Source organism: Hyalella azteca, unplaced genomic scaffold (assembly GCF_000764305.2).
Source record: "Hyalella azteca isolate HAZT.00-mixed unplaced genomic scaffold, Hazt_2.0.2 contig14311, whole genome shotgun sequence".
In the NCBI taxonomy this organism is placed as follows: domain Eukaryota; kingdom Metazoa; phylum Arthropoda; class Malacostraca; order Amphipoda; family Hyalellidae; genus Hyalella; species Hyalella azteca.
Genome location: NW_025944201.1, coordinates 90114 through 109445, shown reverse-complemented (window position 1 = coordinate 109445; position 19332 = coordinate 90114). Strand labels below are relative to the sequence as shown.

Below are 19332 nucleotides of genomic sequence, written 5' to 3'. Positions count from 1 at the left end.
GTATATGTGAAATAGTTAACTTGACTGTTTTTCTAGTTTCACAATAGCTGAATCTCCGATCATAAAACTGCTGAAAGCCTTTTAGCGAGATTTTTGGGTGAGCTCTTCAATAATACATTCGAATCAACATCATTCCCGAATACAAGTGCGACCGACGTTTTTTCTATTAATTTTTTTTCACTATCTTTGGTTCGCCAAGTAGAGATTTCGTGTAAGTAGAAGTCACCAAATCGTGTAATCCCAAATACGAGTGGGATTCCAACAAGATGCCATTTCGTTTCCAGAATACTAACTCGGAACGACGCGAACTACTAACTTTTTCGTGGGACCTCCACCGCTGTTGCCAGGTCCAGGATCTGAACTGGTCGACTGGAAGCGCACAGACATGAGATGCTGCTAACAACAGTTTATTGCATTAGTTTGATACACGAGCACATCAAAGTTCTGCTGCGGATTCAATACAATTATGATTTATACAGCATATGTCTAAGAACGATTAAAATAATTATCTAGCAAGTTATGCACTGGTAAATATATAATAGGAATATACCCGACCAAAAAGGTCAGGGATATAAAACCTTGCATCTTGCTTACGGCATTGAACCTCGACCTCAGGATATAGGCAAAGTCATTTAAATTCATTGCAGCACCAACTTAACCTTAAATCTTATATAAATGTTATTATCTAAATTGTGTGAGATAATTTTAAACAATTATCCATTAAGGAAGTTTCGAAACACAGTATTTTCCTCTTCAAGTGATTATGGTTATAACAGACTTTCGTGTAGCACGAGTTTATCATCAACAGATAATGAAATAACAAAAGGACCTATTCGCTTTTCAAAATACAAAGTTCAGCCTCCAAAACAATCTTTAAACCGAATAATGCACCATTTATCTAATAATAGTTAGCCCCAGTAGTGTGAAACGAATCGGTCAGTAAAGGGTTAAGCGCGCCATGACAAGTTGTTGCATCACAGTTCGGGTTCGAGCCAGCACTAGAATGGACATGACTGAGCCACGGCCGGGTTACACACGCAGTCTGGGATGCCCAGCCTACCCAAGGTCAGCACCAGGTTCACTTTCGTTTGACGCGAGACTCAAGCGACCAAAGGTTAGCTAAAGTCTGTCGATTTTTCATAGTAATTTGTCTGATATAAATCGGAACCTGCATTTAAAAATTTACCACGATATTAGAAAATATAACGTCGATATAGCTAATTCAACGCCAATAAAATCATGATCGGCAGTTACATAATCAAATTTGATACAGAAATATCATGGATCGATTCTGCGGCAAAATATTTCAATGTCAGACGGAACAATTATAAAGAAGCAACGAAGACGAAAAATTGCCCAACATTATGGACGACCGCTGAATAATTCACTACAAAGGGAAATATGTGTCTGCCAGAAGTCACTAGAAAATCTGGATAAATTATAATTCTTCACTAAATCGAAATAAATCATGTCTGCGCTTATATCTTCCGACATCAAACCGTTAATCAGATAGCAATCTTTGTTCTCCCGTGAACTCTACTTCAGACGTGTTCTGATCAAATCTATTTTAATTTTGTACCATTTAAAGCAATCAATTGTTTCGTTACTCACGGTGACGCTGAAAATAAAACTCTCTATTATAAAATGTTATCACTTATTACATGACGAGTTAACCTTTCAAGCTCAAGACAATCGTACGATAATCGCTGTCCATTTTAGACAATTTTGATGCCACTTATAAGAGTACGAGCATATATGTAATTAAAAGTATGGCCCCTACAGGCGATCAAGTAATTATATTACTCCATCTTTTTGACAGAGATCAGGCTGGTGGGCGCTTTTGTCGCCACAAGTCTTTACCCCAATTATAAAAAAAATTACTCCATCTTTACTAACAGAAATCTACACTCGAGTGCAAAATATGCATTTCATGCACATTAAACGTTTGGAAAAACATCTCACAATATTCTGTACATCTGTTTCATCTGTAACATCTCACAATATTCACAGTGAAGGGATGATCTCTTACCTAGAACTCGGGGGCGCCTGGACGTAGTTCCGGCGATCTCGCCACCGAAATGGATTTTTCCATGAAGATCGCGTGACTACCCGTATCCGCACTTATCACAATGCAGACGATACACTACGGATATTAGTAATAAAAACACTCTTCGCGGTTTAACCAAACTAACTATGCTATACAACTCCGCGTAGAATCACGATTCAAACAATTACCGATTTAGCTCAAATGCATCATTCACCAACATCCGTTAAGATATACATTAACTGAACTGAAACTAATCTAAACTGCTATTTATTTTTCTTCTTCATCAAACATCTATGTTTTTCCTACATGAAGCACCCTCAGCAGCATCAAGTGTACACATTTAAATACAGAATTACACGTTCATTTGCAGTACCACCAGGAAAATGAAGAGATTCCCCACTATATGGCATAATTTATGCAGCTAAGAATCTAAGTATTTATCTAATTTCTCTTCAGCACACTTAAGCCTAACAGACAGGCTTCTGCCAGTTCATCGAACTTCTACGTATGGGCGCTATACTGCGCGACGCGACCTCACTCGACGAGCGCTGACCCGCGAATGGTAGCATGAGGTTGACCTCCATTTGTTGCTACATAAACTCGTTCGTACGCTTCTGAAGAGTATTGAAGCCTTTCGGGCAAGTGGCAATAAAATCCAGTATGAAATAACTCTCACGCTTTCAGGAAATAATTAATGAATGAGAGTAAATACTTTATCCATTACTCCTAGTAGGAGCGAGTCTTATTAACTAAGTATACTAAGCGAGAAATTACTGAATTCACACGAGGTCACTTTGCTTTCTTACTCGACCTCATATACATTGTTTCTGTGGAGATGCCTGTACCGATTTTAACTCCAGCTGGAGGCTACGTTGTCTAACGTGGCAATGAAGCGGCCTTTTTCGTGCTACTGTGATAGTGCGCTAGGTCATGCTAGGAGTTAAGCGCACGCATCGCTTGTACCACTTTGTTCCTCTTTACAACAGTGAAATTGGTGTGATTTTAATGAATTTATTCGTATTCAGCATATTAGGACTCAATTTCGATGTTTTACACAAGCTCAAGTGACATCGAGTAATTATATATGGGTTTGAAGGAGAAACTGTTACGCGACGTCATAACCAATGTAAATTTTAACTCTCCCGTCGCTCGGTAAAGAAATGAAATTATCAATGAATGGCTAGCTACAATTATAAAATGAAAATATTGGTCACTTTTAAATGAAACAGAAAAAAACTGTGACAAAGCAAGAAAAAAATTAGGTCAAATCATTAAAATCACTGATATTCGCAAGCTATAATGAACGAGCAGCAGTTAATAGAAGATAGCTTTAACATTGAAGCTATCACAAATCAATCTTTCAAAATTGTTATTGCCTATAAATTATTAATTTGGTGTGCTTTCAATATGGGAGTTATATTATCTTCTCTTCAAATTTTTTTATACTAGGAATAATAGCGATTCTCCTCGGCTATTTCGGCGATCCTGCTGCAAAGCGAACTCCTCTTCTTACCTTCACATCTAATAAGCATATTGACTGAAAACGCTGTTTAAATTAAACGAATTGCACAAAAATATGGCTTTGATTCAGGATCTTTCCAGGTTATAAAATATATGATTGCGCAATTTGACTTCGAGTTCATTACTTTGCAGTTGACCCTAAAATTATGAATGTGGGAAAATTTTCTTGTCCAGCCAACGTTTTCTAGCTTTCTATATTAGACTATGACTATCCTAACGCTATGTAATCGGAATATGCTAATATATACGAGATGAAATGAAAAAGTGTTTTATTTTTAGTAGATCTTAACAACGAAAAATATGAGAAGTGAATAAATAATCAATGTCAACGCAGCATTATCCACGGAAACAGGGCCTAATTTCATAATCATTAACGATTCGTCGTCCTTTCTTAATTAAAAATTTTCAAGAAAATTACCTAATTGACAAGAAGTTAAGCCCTGCTTTGACGTTGGCAATGTTCTACTTCGTTGGCTAACTTTCGAGTCGATTATCTTCTGACTTTCATCATCAAGAACTTAGTCTGGGTCCCCTTCCAGTAACAACTAAGTTTACACCCGGGAATGACATAATATTGAGAAACTAAATTAAAAGCAATTTCTATGAGCAACTCATTCATCAGTCCAAAATGCACAACTACTTTTAAAACCTCTAAAAACGCAAATATCAGTAATAATATGAGTTACTTCAATCTCTGCACAAGCTATGATTCGGTGATGAACCAAATCCCAATACAATAAATGAAGGTAAATAAGAAAACATAGTAACGAGTAAAGTTTTCTTATGAAATTCGCTTCTTCTTAGTACTCAGTATCTCAAGTATGCGACGCTTTCTTTGCTTACACCTTAGTGGGAAGAGTAGCACAAAAATAGTCAACAGATGAGGTCGATTAAAATACTATCGAAACTGTCACACGAGATCTTCCCAAACAAAGTCAAAAAAAGTGAATAAAAATACAATAAAAATATAACGCGACCCATAATAAGTTTGAACAATGAAAATGAAAAAATTGAGATGAAAATGACGCCATGAGCACCGAGCTTGACTCACACGTGTTGGAATGAAAGCTCTCTTAACCCTCTCAGGCAAACATATTGCAACAAAGATTAATTAAGCAGACTATACCGTCTCTACAATAAATATAGAGTGATTTATGCAACACAACATATAAGATATCACGGAAGCCGCTGCTGCTCTAAGATCGGGTGTATTTGCCCCAGATGTGTAGCATGAAGACGGTAGCGATGAACACTAGTGATCCAACGAGCACGGGCAGGGGTCCTCTGTGGCATAGAAGTCAGAAAGTCAACAATAATGAAACAGATATAAAAGAAATCATTTATTTATGACCTGTCGATAAAAATATGCAAACAATATACAGACATCCTGTTAATACAACAACACATGCGAAAAGAACAATTGCAGGTTGTTTTGTTTGCAACATGATATTCTTGCCATCACAACGCTCAAGAAGCTATGGTATTATTTCATGCTGATACATCACTTCTTTAATTTTTCTTACTTTTTTAAAAGTATAAACCCATATTAATCATCCAACATGATGAGAGCACAAACATTTTATAGGTACAATACTTGAATATACAATTTACAATTGAACACTTAAGCTACTCGGAAAAGTACAAAATAATGTGAAAATATAAATGCAGCCCAAAACTTTCATGGTAGGTTGCACAACAACAAAAAAATCCCATTCAAGTATCTTGCACAATGTAGTTTATTTATGTTAGTTTAGTAAATTTTTCAAGTAATTTTAGTGACAATGAATGCTGAACACCATCAACATCAAGTCTTGTTTGCTAAAAAAAAATTCTGTCTCACTTCAAACTAACAATTGAGAAATACAACAGTTAAAACCCAATTGAGAATGAACAATGTAGTAGGAAGTGAACATACACTTTGATACCAGGAGAGTCGTCAGTATAGAATCGCCACATGCCACCGGTGGAAGCTGTAGTTCTGGCAGCAGTTGAGGAGGTGGTGGCAGGCTTGCGCTGTCTCACAGTAGAAGAACCGGAGCCTACTGGTCTGCTAGCTGACAGGGCACCACGACTCACCGTGCGCCCACCAGCTCCAACATTAGTAGCCATTGGTGACACTGCCTGAGGTAACATATTGCATATAAGACAAAAAAAAAAAAAAAAAAAACAATAGCGTGGCTGTAGATGATCAAGTTTGAAATATTTTTTTTTTTCAATTTTTGAAGATATGGCAAAATATTCTCTTCCTTTATGTACGGTATATCTTGAGTGAAATACATGGACTGAGCAAGTAACTAGCATGTTCAATATTGAAGTTGTGACCCACTTTTCTTAGAAATGCTTTCTTTATTATGATGTTGCACAGCATAAAGGGGAGTTGTAGGACTGGGCAGTTACTATAGCGGGCAGTTATCCTCATTCGGTTGCGCACAATCATGCCAAACATTGCAATGTTCCAGTGTCCCCACGTGACTAAGGTTTTAGTTTCTAGTTTTGGGGCTTTTGATCTGCATATTTTAGAATCACTGCATATTTTCAAAGAGAGGCCTAGTTTAAATGCAGCATTAAGTTCTTATCCACTAGAAATTGCAAATAGACTAGTTTGGTCTGTATTTTTTCTTCCTTTTTTTCACTCAGTATTTCATTTCTAAACTAAGGTTTTGACTTCAGTCTGATTTTTCTAATTTTGACTGAATTAACTTTTGATTGTATTTGTGTTCTAGATTTTTTGAACTGACGATGGAGCTGGACTTGAACACAATTTCAGTAGATATACTATGGTGAGTTTGCATGGAGTTTTCCTTGCTTTTAGATATTAGTGAATTAGCCATTCAAGAAATCTATTGTCAATAATAATTTTCTTAGATATTTCATGGTCAGTTTTCTTGAACTAGTGAAACTATGATATTCCCAATAATTTGGGTTAAGGAAAATTATTTAGATTTATGCAAGTTTGAATTAGGGATAAAATTTGAAATTTGATGTAAAACCCACAACTTCAAAAATGATACATTTGCTTGAAACGAATTTACCTATGTTGGAAAGTGGATTAACAGCTTGAATAGAGAACATGAAATTTATGTCACAATAAAAAACAATTCAGGAAAATAGTCAGGCCCCAAAAATCCAATTAAAGCTTGGGCAGTTAATATTTTCAACCCTAGTAAGAGAATAGATATATTTACACTCGACAGTCTGGCATGCATGTGTTGAAAATTCAACACATGACCTACTTACATTTTCATTATTAAACCTCTTCTGGCACCAGGCATAGATAGTACATACATGCATGAGAAAAATTAATTACAGGCAAGATTAACTTTCTGAAAATTGCAAACATTTACAATAACCTAAGCTAGTATAATCTTGGTAACACCAAGGTGAAGAATATCCAAAATTTGGTTTGAAATATTGTGGCACACAAAACTGTTGTTCCATAGACATCTACAATTCTGTGGTTCACTACACCTGGGTGCATACTGGTATTTAAAGAAAAAATCCATGACTTTTCCATGACTCTCCATGACTATCAATATAATTTTCCAATACTTGTTATGACTGAAAGACTAACTGTGCATATTCTATCATCTCCTACAGTTGATGAATAGCAAATGTGTAAATGCATAGAGCAGGCAGACACAGTCACACAGAGGAACAGATATGATACAAATCTGAAAATCAAGCCCACACTGGTATTTTTATGAATTCAATACCGTCAACCGGGGCTACTCGGGACGGTTTTGAGCGTTTTTTGTTAATAACTTCTTACGATGAAACATTTCATAAACAAGTTTAGGCTCATTTTATAGCTCTTTGCGAGGGCTATCGAATGGCATCTTCGAAAAAATTCCATATGCTATTTGTAAGGTGCCAGAAGCAAAAAAAGAGTGTCCCGAGTAGCCCCGTCGAACGGGGCTACTCGGGACACTGGGAATGAAACTTCATTTTAAAACACTTGAAGCATGCAGAGCATACTCATCCATTACTAACAGTACTCTGAAGTCTGCCTCTTTCATTGTAGATGATGTAGAGTGCCGTGCGGAAATGGCCGCCATTTTTTTTTGGAATGAGATAGGCAAAATCTGCCAATTACGTTTTCAAGCCGACACCTGGGTGCAACTTTTATGTAAGTAAAATTTTTTAATACGGCAAATATTTTTTTTGCTACAGACCTTAGCATTAGTAACTTTTCAAAACAGTGTTTTTCACCATTTTTTCAGGAATTTTTCAAAGCTAGTAAATGTCGTATTTTTTGACTGCCTTTATACTACATAGATAGGAAAAATGTTGACGTTTATGCCACTATATTTAGTTTTGCAATATTCCAACTAGTTTTGCTACCATAACAGTTTTACGCCGTGTTGGAGGTGCGTCCCGAGTTGCCCCGGTTGACGGTAGTGTCAAATCACAACAAATATTGAGTAATACATACAAGATTGTACATAATGATGCCAATACAGTTCAGAACACTCTTCAATACCACTACCCAAACATTCAACTAGCAGCTATTTCATCAATGTGTTATTTAATGTACCGTTCAAGAGTGTCTAGCTTTGTTTTCAAAGATCATCTCATAGCGTTGAACTTAGCGATATTTTTGAAGTCCCCCTTTCTTTCCATTGCTTCTGCATATTCATCTACTGCATGCTCAAGCATCTTGATGCCCTCCTCTGTACGCCTTTTCTTCTTCTTTGGTTCATCTAGCTCATCCCACAAAGCCTTCCTCTTCAGGGTTTTCTGGGCCTTCGCATTTTGCTCTTTCTTTTCTATCAAATAAGTATTGTAGGCTGTTTTGACACTATCAGCTGCAAGCAGCATCTTTTTAGTGATCCAGGCCATCAACATGTGCAACATGATCAACCACAGCACGCAGGGCAACCACCATTTGCTCTTTCATGTAGTGTCATGATTCCCTTTTTGAACAAAAACCCTCTTTCAACCATGGCTTAGCCATGAGACAGGAGCATGAGCATCTGCACTATATTCCAGAGCTTCTTGTTGGTGGTCTTTGACAGAATGGCATGCCAAAAAGTGTCCAGTTGATCAGAAGTAGAAAATGCTTAAAACTGTGCATTCAGTTCACTGCAAAGTTGTGATTCATATTTAAAGTTGCACATCTCATTGCACAACACGATCCACATCTGTGTTAGGGAATCTCTGGGCATCAATAAGCAAACTGAGACAGTTCTTCAACTGCGTCTTGTCAGCTTCCTTCCAGTCCTTCTTGATGAAGGATTTTGGCACCAGCCATCTCAGGTTCCTACTAAGGCCAATGACCATACCTCTTGGCACCAAGTTCAAAGTATTGAGATACAGAGTCTGCACAGAGATCAGGATGCCACATTGCTAGTTGGCATCAGATGGCACAGAAATTTAGGAGAAGCAACTAGTTTGAAATCTCGGAAATTTGACGAGTACTGAAGCCACGTTCGATGCCCATATAGAGGAATTAGTTGTGTGAGCCAGCAACAGATAGGGTGGATATGGCAAACATTTAGAATGAGAGAAGCAGCACCAATGATTACACTCATCAGAGCCCTTGTGCTCCTCAATCTTGAATATTGCTGCCAACTTTGGTCACCACTCAAGGCGGGTGCGGCGCGGAAACTAGAGGCAGTGCAGTAGACCTTCACGTACAGGATCAGCGGCATGAGGGAGCTGAACCTGAACTACTGGGAAAGGCTGAAACACCTGGGACTGTACTCACTGGAGAGGAGAAGAGAAAGGTATATCATACTGTACACTTGGAAGATGATAACCAGACTGGCTTCCAACTTTGGGAGTGAGACCTCCAGAATAGTGACACGTTATAATGAAAGGAGGGGAGAACATGCAGGGTTCCCCCATTCAATAACCAAGCTGTGGCCAAAGTACAGACTCTTCGTGAGGTATCACTGTCCGTTGTAGGACCGAGGACCTTTAATGCCCTGCCAAAAGAGCTGAGAGGAGGGGAGTTCACCCTTGCAACATTCAAGAGACGACTGGACAATTTGTTGAGAAAGATCCCGGATTGTCCAGTAATGGGAAACTACCCTCAGCAAGTAACAAGCAACAGCTTCTTGCATCAGCTGGCCCAAAGGGGGCAAATAGACAGAACACGTCCAACATTACATCCAGGACCTGAGGGCGGGGTGACCTGCCTAGCTACGACTTGGAGATGGAGGACAACGAAGGTGGCGCATCAGCATGACTGGGGACTAGGAAGTCCTGAACTCTTCATAAGGTCATAAGGTTCTCCAGTAACTTTTGGACTACAGCCTGCACAAAGTCCCATGCTCATGTCTTGAAAGTGAGTACTTGCAGTGCACTTGCCTTCTTGTCTGCAAGCTATTTTTAGTGCATTTTCTCATTTATGGAAAAAAGGAACTGTTGTGCTTGTCATGTCCAACCGTCTGTCTCTCCGTCCATCTGTCCATCCATGACCACATTTTTGTTGACAAAAAAATGCACCCTCTCTCACTCACTGCAGTGAGTACCAAGTTATATTTTTTATTGCGATCCTGGCCATGTAACCAACATCAACCTTATTGAGGAAATCAAAATGCCTTTTATTCCATGACTTTCCATGACGTGAAATGAAATCCAATGACTTTCCAGGCCTGGAAAATGAAAAATCATATTTAATGACTTTCCAGGTATTCCATGACTGGTACACACCCTGTACCACACAAGCATTGTATTTCTCTTACTGAAACATCTTCGTTTGTATTTTCATGGTGAAAAATAAAATGTTTGTATTTTCTTGTATGTATTTTTGTATAATATTTTATTAAATGTTTGTAGACTCCTGTGTTTGGTATTTTTTTTATCCGAGACGAGACAAGACAACAGGCTCTGTCCCAGTTTGCAATAAAAACCAGGACAATTTTCAGCGCTCCATAGGAATTCCGGGACAATACCACGACGAGATGAGACATCCCGGTTAAAATAGGTAGCTTAAAATTTTCCAGAATTTATAGCCACTTTAACATGACATAGTGAGAAGAATCAATTATTGATATCGTGTAAACTTTGGCTTACCATCATACATTTATATAATAACTTGAGACGTATCCTTTTACTATTCTCATTGGAGCTCGGCAATTGAAATTATTTTTGTTAGGAATACATGTTGTGGTTTAATATGGTACTTAATCTTGACAGGCAAATAAAAATGGAAAAGCACGTTTGTTTTTCCAAAAATTGTTTTATAGGATGGTTTGGAGGAGTTGGAAAAAACGGCGCCTGAACTCGTTCCCAATGCGTAATGAACTCGATTCGTACTCGTACGGTTCCCATAAAGTGCCATCAAAGCCTTAGTTAAGACTTAAGAGTAACATTTTTTACTCAATACTCAGCCATACATTGACAGGTTTGTGGTGTTTGTCGCAGTACTAATTAACTGCCATGTCAGTCAGACAAATTTTGCTAAATCTGCAATTAACTAAATTTAACTGGTAACTGTCCATGGCCCTATTAGCAATAAAGGCCTAACTTGTCATTCTTCAATCCATGTTTTTGAAATGATTCGTATCGTAATTGAAAAACTTGTTTTGTCTTAAATAATCAAGACAAATCTTGTCTTGTCTCATTATGTCTCATTTCAAATCTGTCTCGTACCGGTTCATAATTTACTGAGACAAGTTTTAAAGTCCGGAACAGAAGTCTTGTCTTGGTTCATACGTTCATTCCGGGACAAATTTTACCCTCTAATCCCATTATTTTTTTTTCGGAATTTTCTCGCCTCGTTTCGTCTGTCCCGGTTCATTTCGAGAAAATTATTTCGAGACACAGGAGTCTAAATGTTTGTATGGTTTGTTTGTATTTTCAGAGTGAAAAATATCTTTCTGAGCTCATCTGGGACAGTGTGACTGGATTATGAGAACAAGACTATCAATTTTGCAGCCAATAAAATTTAGGCCATATGTGAATATTTCCAGTTTTGAATCTTATTTTAAGCCTTGAAAATAAATTTTTTTTTGGCAAACAAGATTTTCAGAAAATTTTCATATTTCAGGTTGGAGAAGGGAAAATTTTAGTTTAACCTCTTTACATGTATTTTTGACAATAATTCTGGAGGTTCAGGTCCTTATTGTGAGAAATTTGCAATAATTATTGCATAATTTTGGGTCTGAATTTTGAAAACTTAATTGACAACACAATTTCCATTGGCCAAAACTATTCACTCCGCACAAGGGCATATTTCAAACAAAACAAAATCAAACAAATATTTATGACATTAGAGCTGCAAGATTTCATACCTACTGAAATTATATATTAGAGCTGCAATATTTAAGAAAAAAATAGGACTTTTCCAGCCCAGTGCCATTAGCAATAGTCCCATAATGTTTGCAAAGTCCCAAAAAGACAATTTCTGAGGTTTTACACGTGAATGGCAGACTGGCAGCAACAATGGCTTTGGTGAAGCAGTACTAGTTTGGCTTTGATGTCATGTATGTCCTGCCAAAATTATGGAATTGCTCATTTCATGGATTTGGCAGCCTACATGGTGGAATTGCAGGAAATGGTTGGTCATTTAGATCCACATGGATGACGAGAGCGCTCCACTCTCCAGCGCTACTCACTTGAGGAGTGGGGAGGGAGGGTGTGCAATCCCAACTTCCAAGGCCCTCCAAGATTGCTAATTGTTAAGGAGACCATCTACCCTAAAAATTAAAAAATTTCATTTTTTTGTTCCATCCCAAAGCTTCAAGTCTGGTGCATCTAACAGTGTAATCAGCAGGTCTGTGCATGCATTAGTTTGTTTGTTATTGATTTTAGTACAATTGGTCAAATTGTTTCATGCCTACAGCGCCGACCAATAGTCGGCTCTGTAGCCATCCAATCGAGCTGACAATTTTTCCTGACTTGCTTCAGTGGTCAATGAGAGGTATCAGGGTGGAGATCTCATTTTGACCCATCTAATGGTGTAAGCCGCATGTCTGTATGGGTGTTAGTTTGTACATAATGTTGCTTTTACTATGACGCGACCATTGTGTGCCGCGCAGTCTAGCTAGCCTCGCGCGGACTATGCTTAGTATTCTGTATGCTTCAGTGTGTCTTGAGCTGTGATAAGAGTAGGTGCTGCGATTGTTTTTTCTCTTTCCCATTTTTGTGTGCAGATATCAGATTTCATTCAGATAAGATGCCTAAGCAGAGGAATTGGAATTACAATACAGGTGGTTATGTTTTCCCTCCTGCTAGAAGACCTGAGCCACCCACTACGCCACCTGCTACCCTCAATCCGCTGGAACTTCGGCAAGAGCGCTTGGGGCAGTGCAAACACAGGATGTAGTGGCAAGTAAGGATAGTGAAAGCATGTGCCTGATTCCAATTTCAATGCTAAAAAAGTTGTTCAGTTGAAATCCACAGTGTACCAAATGTGGAGGCATTGATGATGCATCAGTGGAAGTAATTCACATGGAACCACAGACCTCCACTAAGTGCAAAGAGTGTGAAGCTGAAGCCAAGTTGTACAAGTTAACTGCGACCGGAGTTGACGGTAAAGTTAGTAACTTCAGTTTGCGCAATGTCAGCCTTGTATTTTATTCACTAATGAACAGTGATGGCTTTGCCGGTTGCCAACAAATTTTCGCTTCACTGTCCAATGACGGCTTTGCAAAACAAGCCTTCACTCAGCACTGCTTCTTTTTTTATAGACAAATGAACCTTTTCTATGCATTGAGGCAAAATGAGATGATTGAAGCTTGCATCTCAGACTTTCCAAGATGGCGACAAACTTCTTGACCTTGATGTGAGCTTTGATGGAACATGGATGACCCAAGGTCAGAAGTCTCACATAGGCATCGGTAGTGTGACTGAATGTAACATCGGCTTTGTGGTTGACTTAGAAGTTTTGTCAAACTTCTGCCAGTCATGCTTCACGAAAGAGCATACCATGTCCTCGGAGGAGTTTGCATGTTGGAAGGTGACGCATGGCAGGTGGAAGAAGAATTTTGATGGCAAGTCTGGAGCTATGGAGAAGGAAGCTGCTACGAGAATTTGGAGCAGGTCGATGCAACTTGGCCTTCATTATGTCACTTTCCTGAGTGACGGTGATTCGGCAGCATACAAGGCTGTTACGGAATTGAACGAAGGAGCAGGCCCGTATGATGTCCCTGTGCAGAAGGAGGAGTGCATCAACCATGTTTCAAAAAGGTTGGGGATGCAGCTTAGAGCTTTGAAAGCCAAAACCAAGGTCATCACCACAACCAAGGCAGGCAAGCAAGTCATGAGGAGCGCATATGCTGGCAAAGGTATGCTGTAATTTTTAGTCCAAAAATTTACTGTTGTATCCTATTTACTTATATTATGTACTTATTTCCACTAAAATTTCAATGTTTAATGCTTCTTCTAAATTGAAAATGAATGTTTGTTGCATTCAAAACATTGTTAATAAAGAAAAACTACTTCCTGAAACTTGCCTTTTTATCTACCGTCATCTGAAGAAGGGCTCCACTCCCTGATAGTGTAAACCAATGAGTTCTCTGGTCATCAATTGCATGCGTGTAAACGAGTAAATCCTTCCATCTAATAATAATTTCTGCACCCAAGACCCAGCAGCAAGAGATAACATAATAACTGTGAGACGCAGAACTGAACTAATTTCGAGAAACATCATGAGTGAAGTCATAAATATGAAATCGTGAGACTCCGAAAAGTATCTGAACCGACCTCAAAATATTCCAATCGAGCAGCTTCATCTCAAGAACATCGATGAATTGAACTGGCTCCATGACACCCATGACCACAACGTCAAACGCCTACTATACTGAGCAATGGCCATTGCAAAGAAGTGGGAGTTCTGTGAGAGACTGGTGTAATCTGTAAATTTTGCCCCAAAGAAAGTTGTATACTTCTTCACTATTTGGATTGCATTTGGGTGATTGCAGTAACTACGACATTGGACAGCCATTTCTCCTACCGCCAGAGGCAAGCTCAAAACCAGACCAGGTCTCAAAGTATTACAATCGAGCAGCATCATCTCAAGATCGTCGATGAATTCGACCGGCTCCGTGACTATATAGTCAAATGGGGTAAGACAGGATCGCAGGCTTCATGGGGTAAGAAAGGACCAGCCCATGGCATGCATTCTAATTGCACTGAATCCAATTTGACAAAAGAATATGTTAGAGCAATCACTGCCTGTCATTTCAGTGTTTCAACCCTCTTCTGCAAATAATGAATTTCTGGCTAATTTTTTAAAGAAAACCTATGTAAAGAAGGCTCACAAAATAGTTAACCTTGTTTGGGAAATAAGCTCTGTCTAATGACAAAAAATTGTTTGGCCAGGTTTGTGGATGTAGGCAGGTAACCTCAAGTAATAAGCAACATTTGAGACATACTAGGCATTCCTACCTTCTACCATCACTGCCTGACATGTATTCTAAAATGGGGTAAAAAAGGACCGGACATGGGGTAAAACGGGACCACTAAATGCTCCTGTTTTACCACACAAGCAGTCCTATCTTACCCCACAAATGATCCTCTTTTACCATACAAATGGTCCTCTCTTACTCTACAGTTTATCAAAAAATAGTTTTTAAATGAATATATTATTGTGCAGTACATGGAGTATTTTGGTCAAAATTTTTATCTTTTGCTCAAACTTCATTATAACTTGTTAGGTGTTTTAATTAGAGAAATTTTGTGCACTATTTTAAATTGCATCAAAGGGATGGAGAAAATAGGGATGTCTCTTCCCATTAGTGAGCTGCAGAACTATGTGCAACATTGTCTGGGAGAAAAGTGGTTGTGTGAAACATGAAAAATAATTATGATCGCAACTCAGTGAGAGGGCATGAGCTATGTTTGAAGAAGTGCACCACAAATGCAGTTAGCAAGAAAACATATGATGTCTGAGACTCAGGTTATTATGCATTGGTTTTATTACCAATTTGATAAATTTTTCAGACAATGACATTATGACACTAATGGAATATACAGGAAGCATTTAGCAGTGCTCTACAATGAACCAAAGCCAACCAGCAACCCACTATTACTATGCTTAACAAAGTTTTCTCGTGACAAAAACCACAATGTGACTGATATTAGAGTTGACTTCCCGCAACACAAAACAGTAACAAGTAGTTGTTTAATCAAATAATGTGTTTCTAGGTGGATAAAATTGAATATCAGATTTGTACTTTCATTAAAAACTTTGTAACACAAGAATTACCTGTTGGTCCTGTCTTACCCCAGCCTGGTCCCATCACTGGGGTAAGATGGGACCACTTTTTCAATCTGTACAGAAAACTATGTTGGATGCAAAATGTCCAAGTTGTAGCTTAGAAGCCCATTGCATAAATACACCTTGTGATAGGTTTAGGGTTTTTTATTTATTCATGGTATAGATGCTACAGGCTTGTTAGTGATTTTGGTCCTGTCTTACCCCATCTGACTATATACTGAACAACAGCTCCTGCAAAAAAGCGAGAGTTCTCCAAGAGGCCGGTGTATTCTATACATTTTACTTCAAAGAAGGTTGTAGACTTCTTTGCATTATGGATTACATTGGAGTTATTGGAGTGACGCCAGCGACATTGAACTGCCGTTTCTCCTACACCCAGAGACAAGCTCACTACCATATCAGGTCTCAAAGCATTATTAACAAGCAAGTTCATCTCAAAATCGTCAATGAATTTAACAGGCTTTGTGACACTCTTGACAACAATGTCAAATTGCAAACTAAACGCAACAAAGGCACTTGCAAAACACGGGAGTTATCCGAGAGGCCAGTGTAGTCTATCAATTTTGCTGCAAAAAAGGTTGTAGACTTCTTCATGTTTTAGACAACATCGGACAGATTGGACTAACAATCAAGACACCAAGCCGCTGTCTCATTAGCTACCTTCAAACTGGAGGGCAGGTGAACCATGCAAGACAAGCTCACAACCAGACCATCACTCGCATTGTGAATGAAGGTACTCACCAGCATAGTGGCAAACCAGAGATTTTTTAGAATCAGTTCATTTTTAATTTCTTCATTTACTCAAGAATTGAACCAAATTTTTTATGTATGATAAATGATAATGCTGGTATCCAGGATACTTTACTGCAGGACGGAATTCTAATTTCGAAGGTTCATATATTATTTCGATCCACCAAGACCACTTTTTCGATCCAACATCGTTATTTGAGGCAAAAAATGAACTTCTTAAAGGCTTAAAACACATACGCTAACTTGCTCAGTTTCTATAAAGTACCTAATCACTTGGAAGTTGCAAGTCTGCAGTGCACCTTTCACTCAACAATTAAAATTAGACTTATAAAAAGTATTAGTTCGTTGAAAATTTGTCTCTTAAGTTGGCCGCAATGAACTAAACTTCATTAAGTAATCATTAGGCAGAGTTTTTCATCATGCACACTAAACACGCAATTCAGAGTTCAGACGAGCCGAACTTCATAACACGTGATCTAACGTGCTACTGAATTGAATTGCTTCTTTCCCGCTACCGGTGATCTAGCGGGATGATCAATCGTATACTCAATTTGTATACGGTTGTATACGAATTACGAATTAACTAATCGTTTGTATAATTAATGCAAGAGAATGAATAATTATGTTGTTTCTGATCAAACGAACAAAAACTTTTTCTGTTTCTGATCAAATGAACGAAAACTTCTGATCAAACGAATGAAAACTTCTGATCAAACGAACAAAAACGACTTTAAATTCTAATACGGATTGTTAATTTTAACATCGTATTTTCAAAAATCAATTATTGCATTTCTTTTAATTGAAAAACATCCTTTTACATAAAAAACAATGAATTTTTTCTTACAGCTCCTCAGGAATGATGAATGAATGCTCCTCATATTGACAAATGACAATCTTACTCTTATAGCTAAAAATTTTAAATTGAATGATTTTGTCATTTCAAAGACTCCATTGATTACAGAACTTTAGTTTTTGGAAGTGTATTCTTTAATGCCCATTGACAAAATTTTTCTATGTCAAATAGTTTTTGAGTTGTGGGGGTTTTTCTTAAAAAAACTAAAAGTGGTCTAAGTTACCCCGCCGGTCTAAGTTACCCCATTTTACGGTATATTTTTTAAATTAAAAATTAATTTTTATTGAATTAAATTGTATTATTAATGCACTATACCATCCGTGCTCTATGTTTTCTATAATGAAATAGTTTCCCATGTTAAACAACGAAAATTTTCTAAAAGACACAAAACATTCGAAAACGTGGGATGGCAGACCGCAGACAAAATCATTCAGAATTTGAAGTGAATTATCAAGATAAATTCAACATAATAGGGCAAAAAATTCAAATGTGGAACGTATAAATAGGTTTTTATAATTTAAAAAAAAACTTTCAATCATTTAAATCTCAGAATGGAATGTGAATCAAGTTTATTTATTGTGAAATCAAACTAGACACAACCAAAACATAAGTGTGTGACACCGTCTTGTGAGAAGTAAACAGAAAACACCATGTGAATGTATGCAGTGAAAGAGTCAAAGTTTATCTCATAATTTTGTGTGAAATCAAAAACTTTGTGGGTGTTGTCCAATCGTGAGAATTTTTTACGAAGCTGGATGTGTTTTTTTATTTTAGAACATATTCATTGCAAAAATGTGTCCGCTAGCCTACAGATAAACGACTAGTTAACTTGATTAGTTGTTGGCAACACGGGATTGGATTTCAAACCACGCGTGATTTCGGAAGCACAGCTGTTTCAAATGAGCTCAGTTCGTCAATTTTCATTGCAGTGGAAGGTGGTGTAACGCGGTGGTAGGGTTGGTATTTCGATACGTTTTCTTATATTGACATGAGAATATATTACCTATACAGAATTCCACACTGCCTGAGTTTACTGATCTACTTTTAGCTAGGACTCAAAAATGAACTGAGGGAGAGTCTAAAAAACTCTCTGCTTTGACACTATGCTGAGTCACCAGCATCGTGGCAAAGCAGAGAGTTGCAGAGTGGCAAGTGGCAAACTCTCTTGATAGTGGCAAAGCAGAGAGTTTTTTTAGACTCTCCTTCAAGTTCATTTTTGAGTTCTATAAGTAGACAAGCAAAGTATCATGGATACCAGCATTATCATACATAATAAATTGGTTTAAATCTTGAGTAAATGAGGAAATTAAAAATGAACTGATTCTAAAAAAGCTCTGGTTTGTCACTATGATCTGCAGCGGCCCGGCAACAACCAACCGGCGATATATAGGGCTAGCTGAACCCCTCCTCTCTACAGATTGGACTCCAGCTATTTTCTGACTACTGAATTTGTCTGAACTCTGAAAAAATTTTCCAAGTAATTTTTGGTCCAAAAATTTACTGTTGTATCAATGTATCCTATTTACTAATATTATGTAGGGTAAACGCGGTATATTCCGACACATTAAGGACGCATCGAGAAATGAAAAACTATAAAAAAAAAACGTATGCGTTACGCAAGTTCTGTTGAATTCACATGACTCAAAACACTTCACTACGCCTCAGCAACGATGAAACGTCACAATTCTCACAAAATGTTGCCATATTTATTAAAAAGCCTTTAGAATGGAAACCTACCAAATCCCTATATTCCGTCACTTTGTGTGGCAATATTCGACACATGGTGAGTCGTATTGCGTCAGCGCTTCAAATTTAACTGATACGTATTGCCGACATCCACGTGTTCGAATTCTGTTTGCTGTGTGAGCTGTATTGGGATACAACACGGCTTTGAATTAGAACACTAACGAATATTGAACACTACTTAATTACGTTTTAATTAACAGCTATTAGGCTTTTAATTAAGCAAATTTCAATTTTTGTACAAAGCTT

General features: G+C 37.8%; 1 protein-coding gene across 1 annotated transcript in view; it reads right to left on the bottom strand.

The window, feature by feature from the left end:
* Positions 1-4331: 4331 nt before the first annotated feature.
* LOC108680497 (protein transport protein Sec61 subunit beta) overlaps positions 4332-19332 on the bottom strand; it is a 16435-nt gene continuing 1434 nt past the window's right edge. The window contains exons 2-3 of the mRNA XM_018169325.1: positions 5484-5689; positions 4332-4852 (exon numbers count right to left, since the gene is read on the bottom strand). Of these exons, the coding sequence (XP_018024814.1) occupies positions 4765-4852; positions 5484-5689 (294 nt within the window). The 3' untranslated portion in view covers positions 4332-4764. The remainder of the gene's footprint in view (positions 4853-5483; positions 5690-19332) is intronic.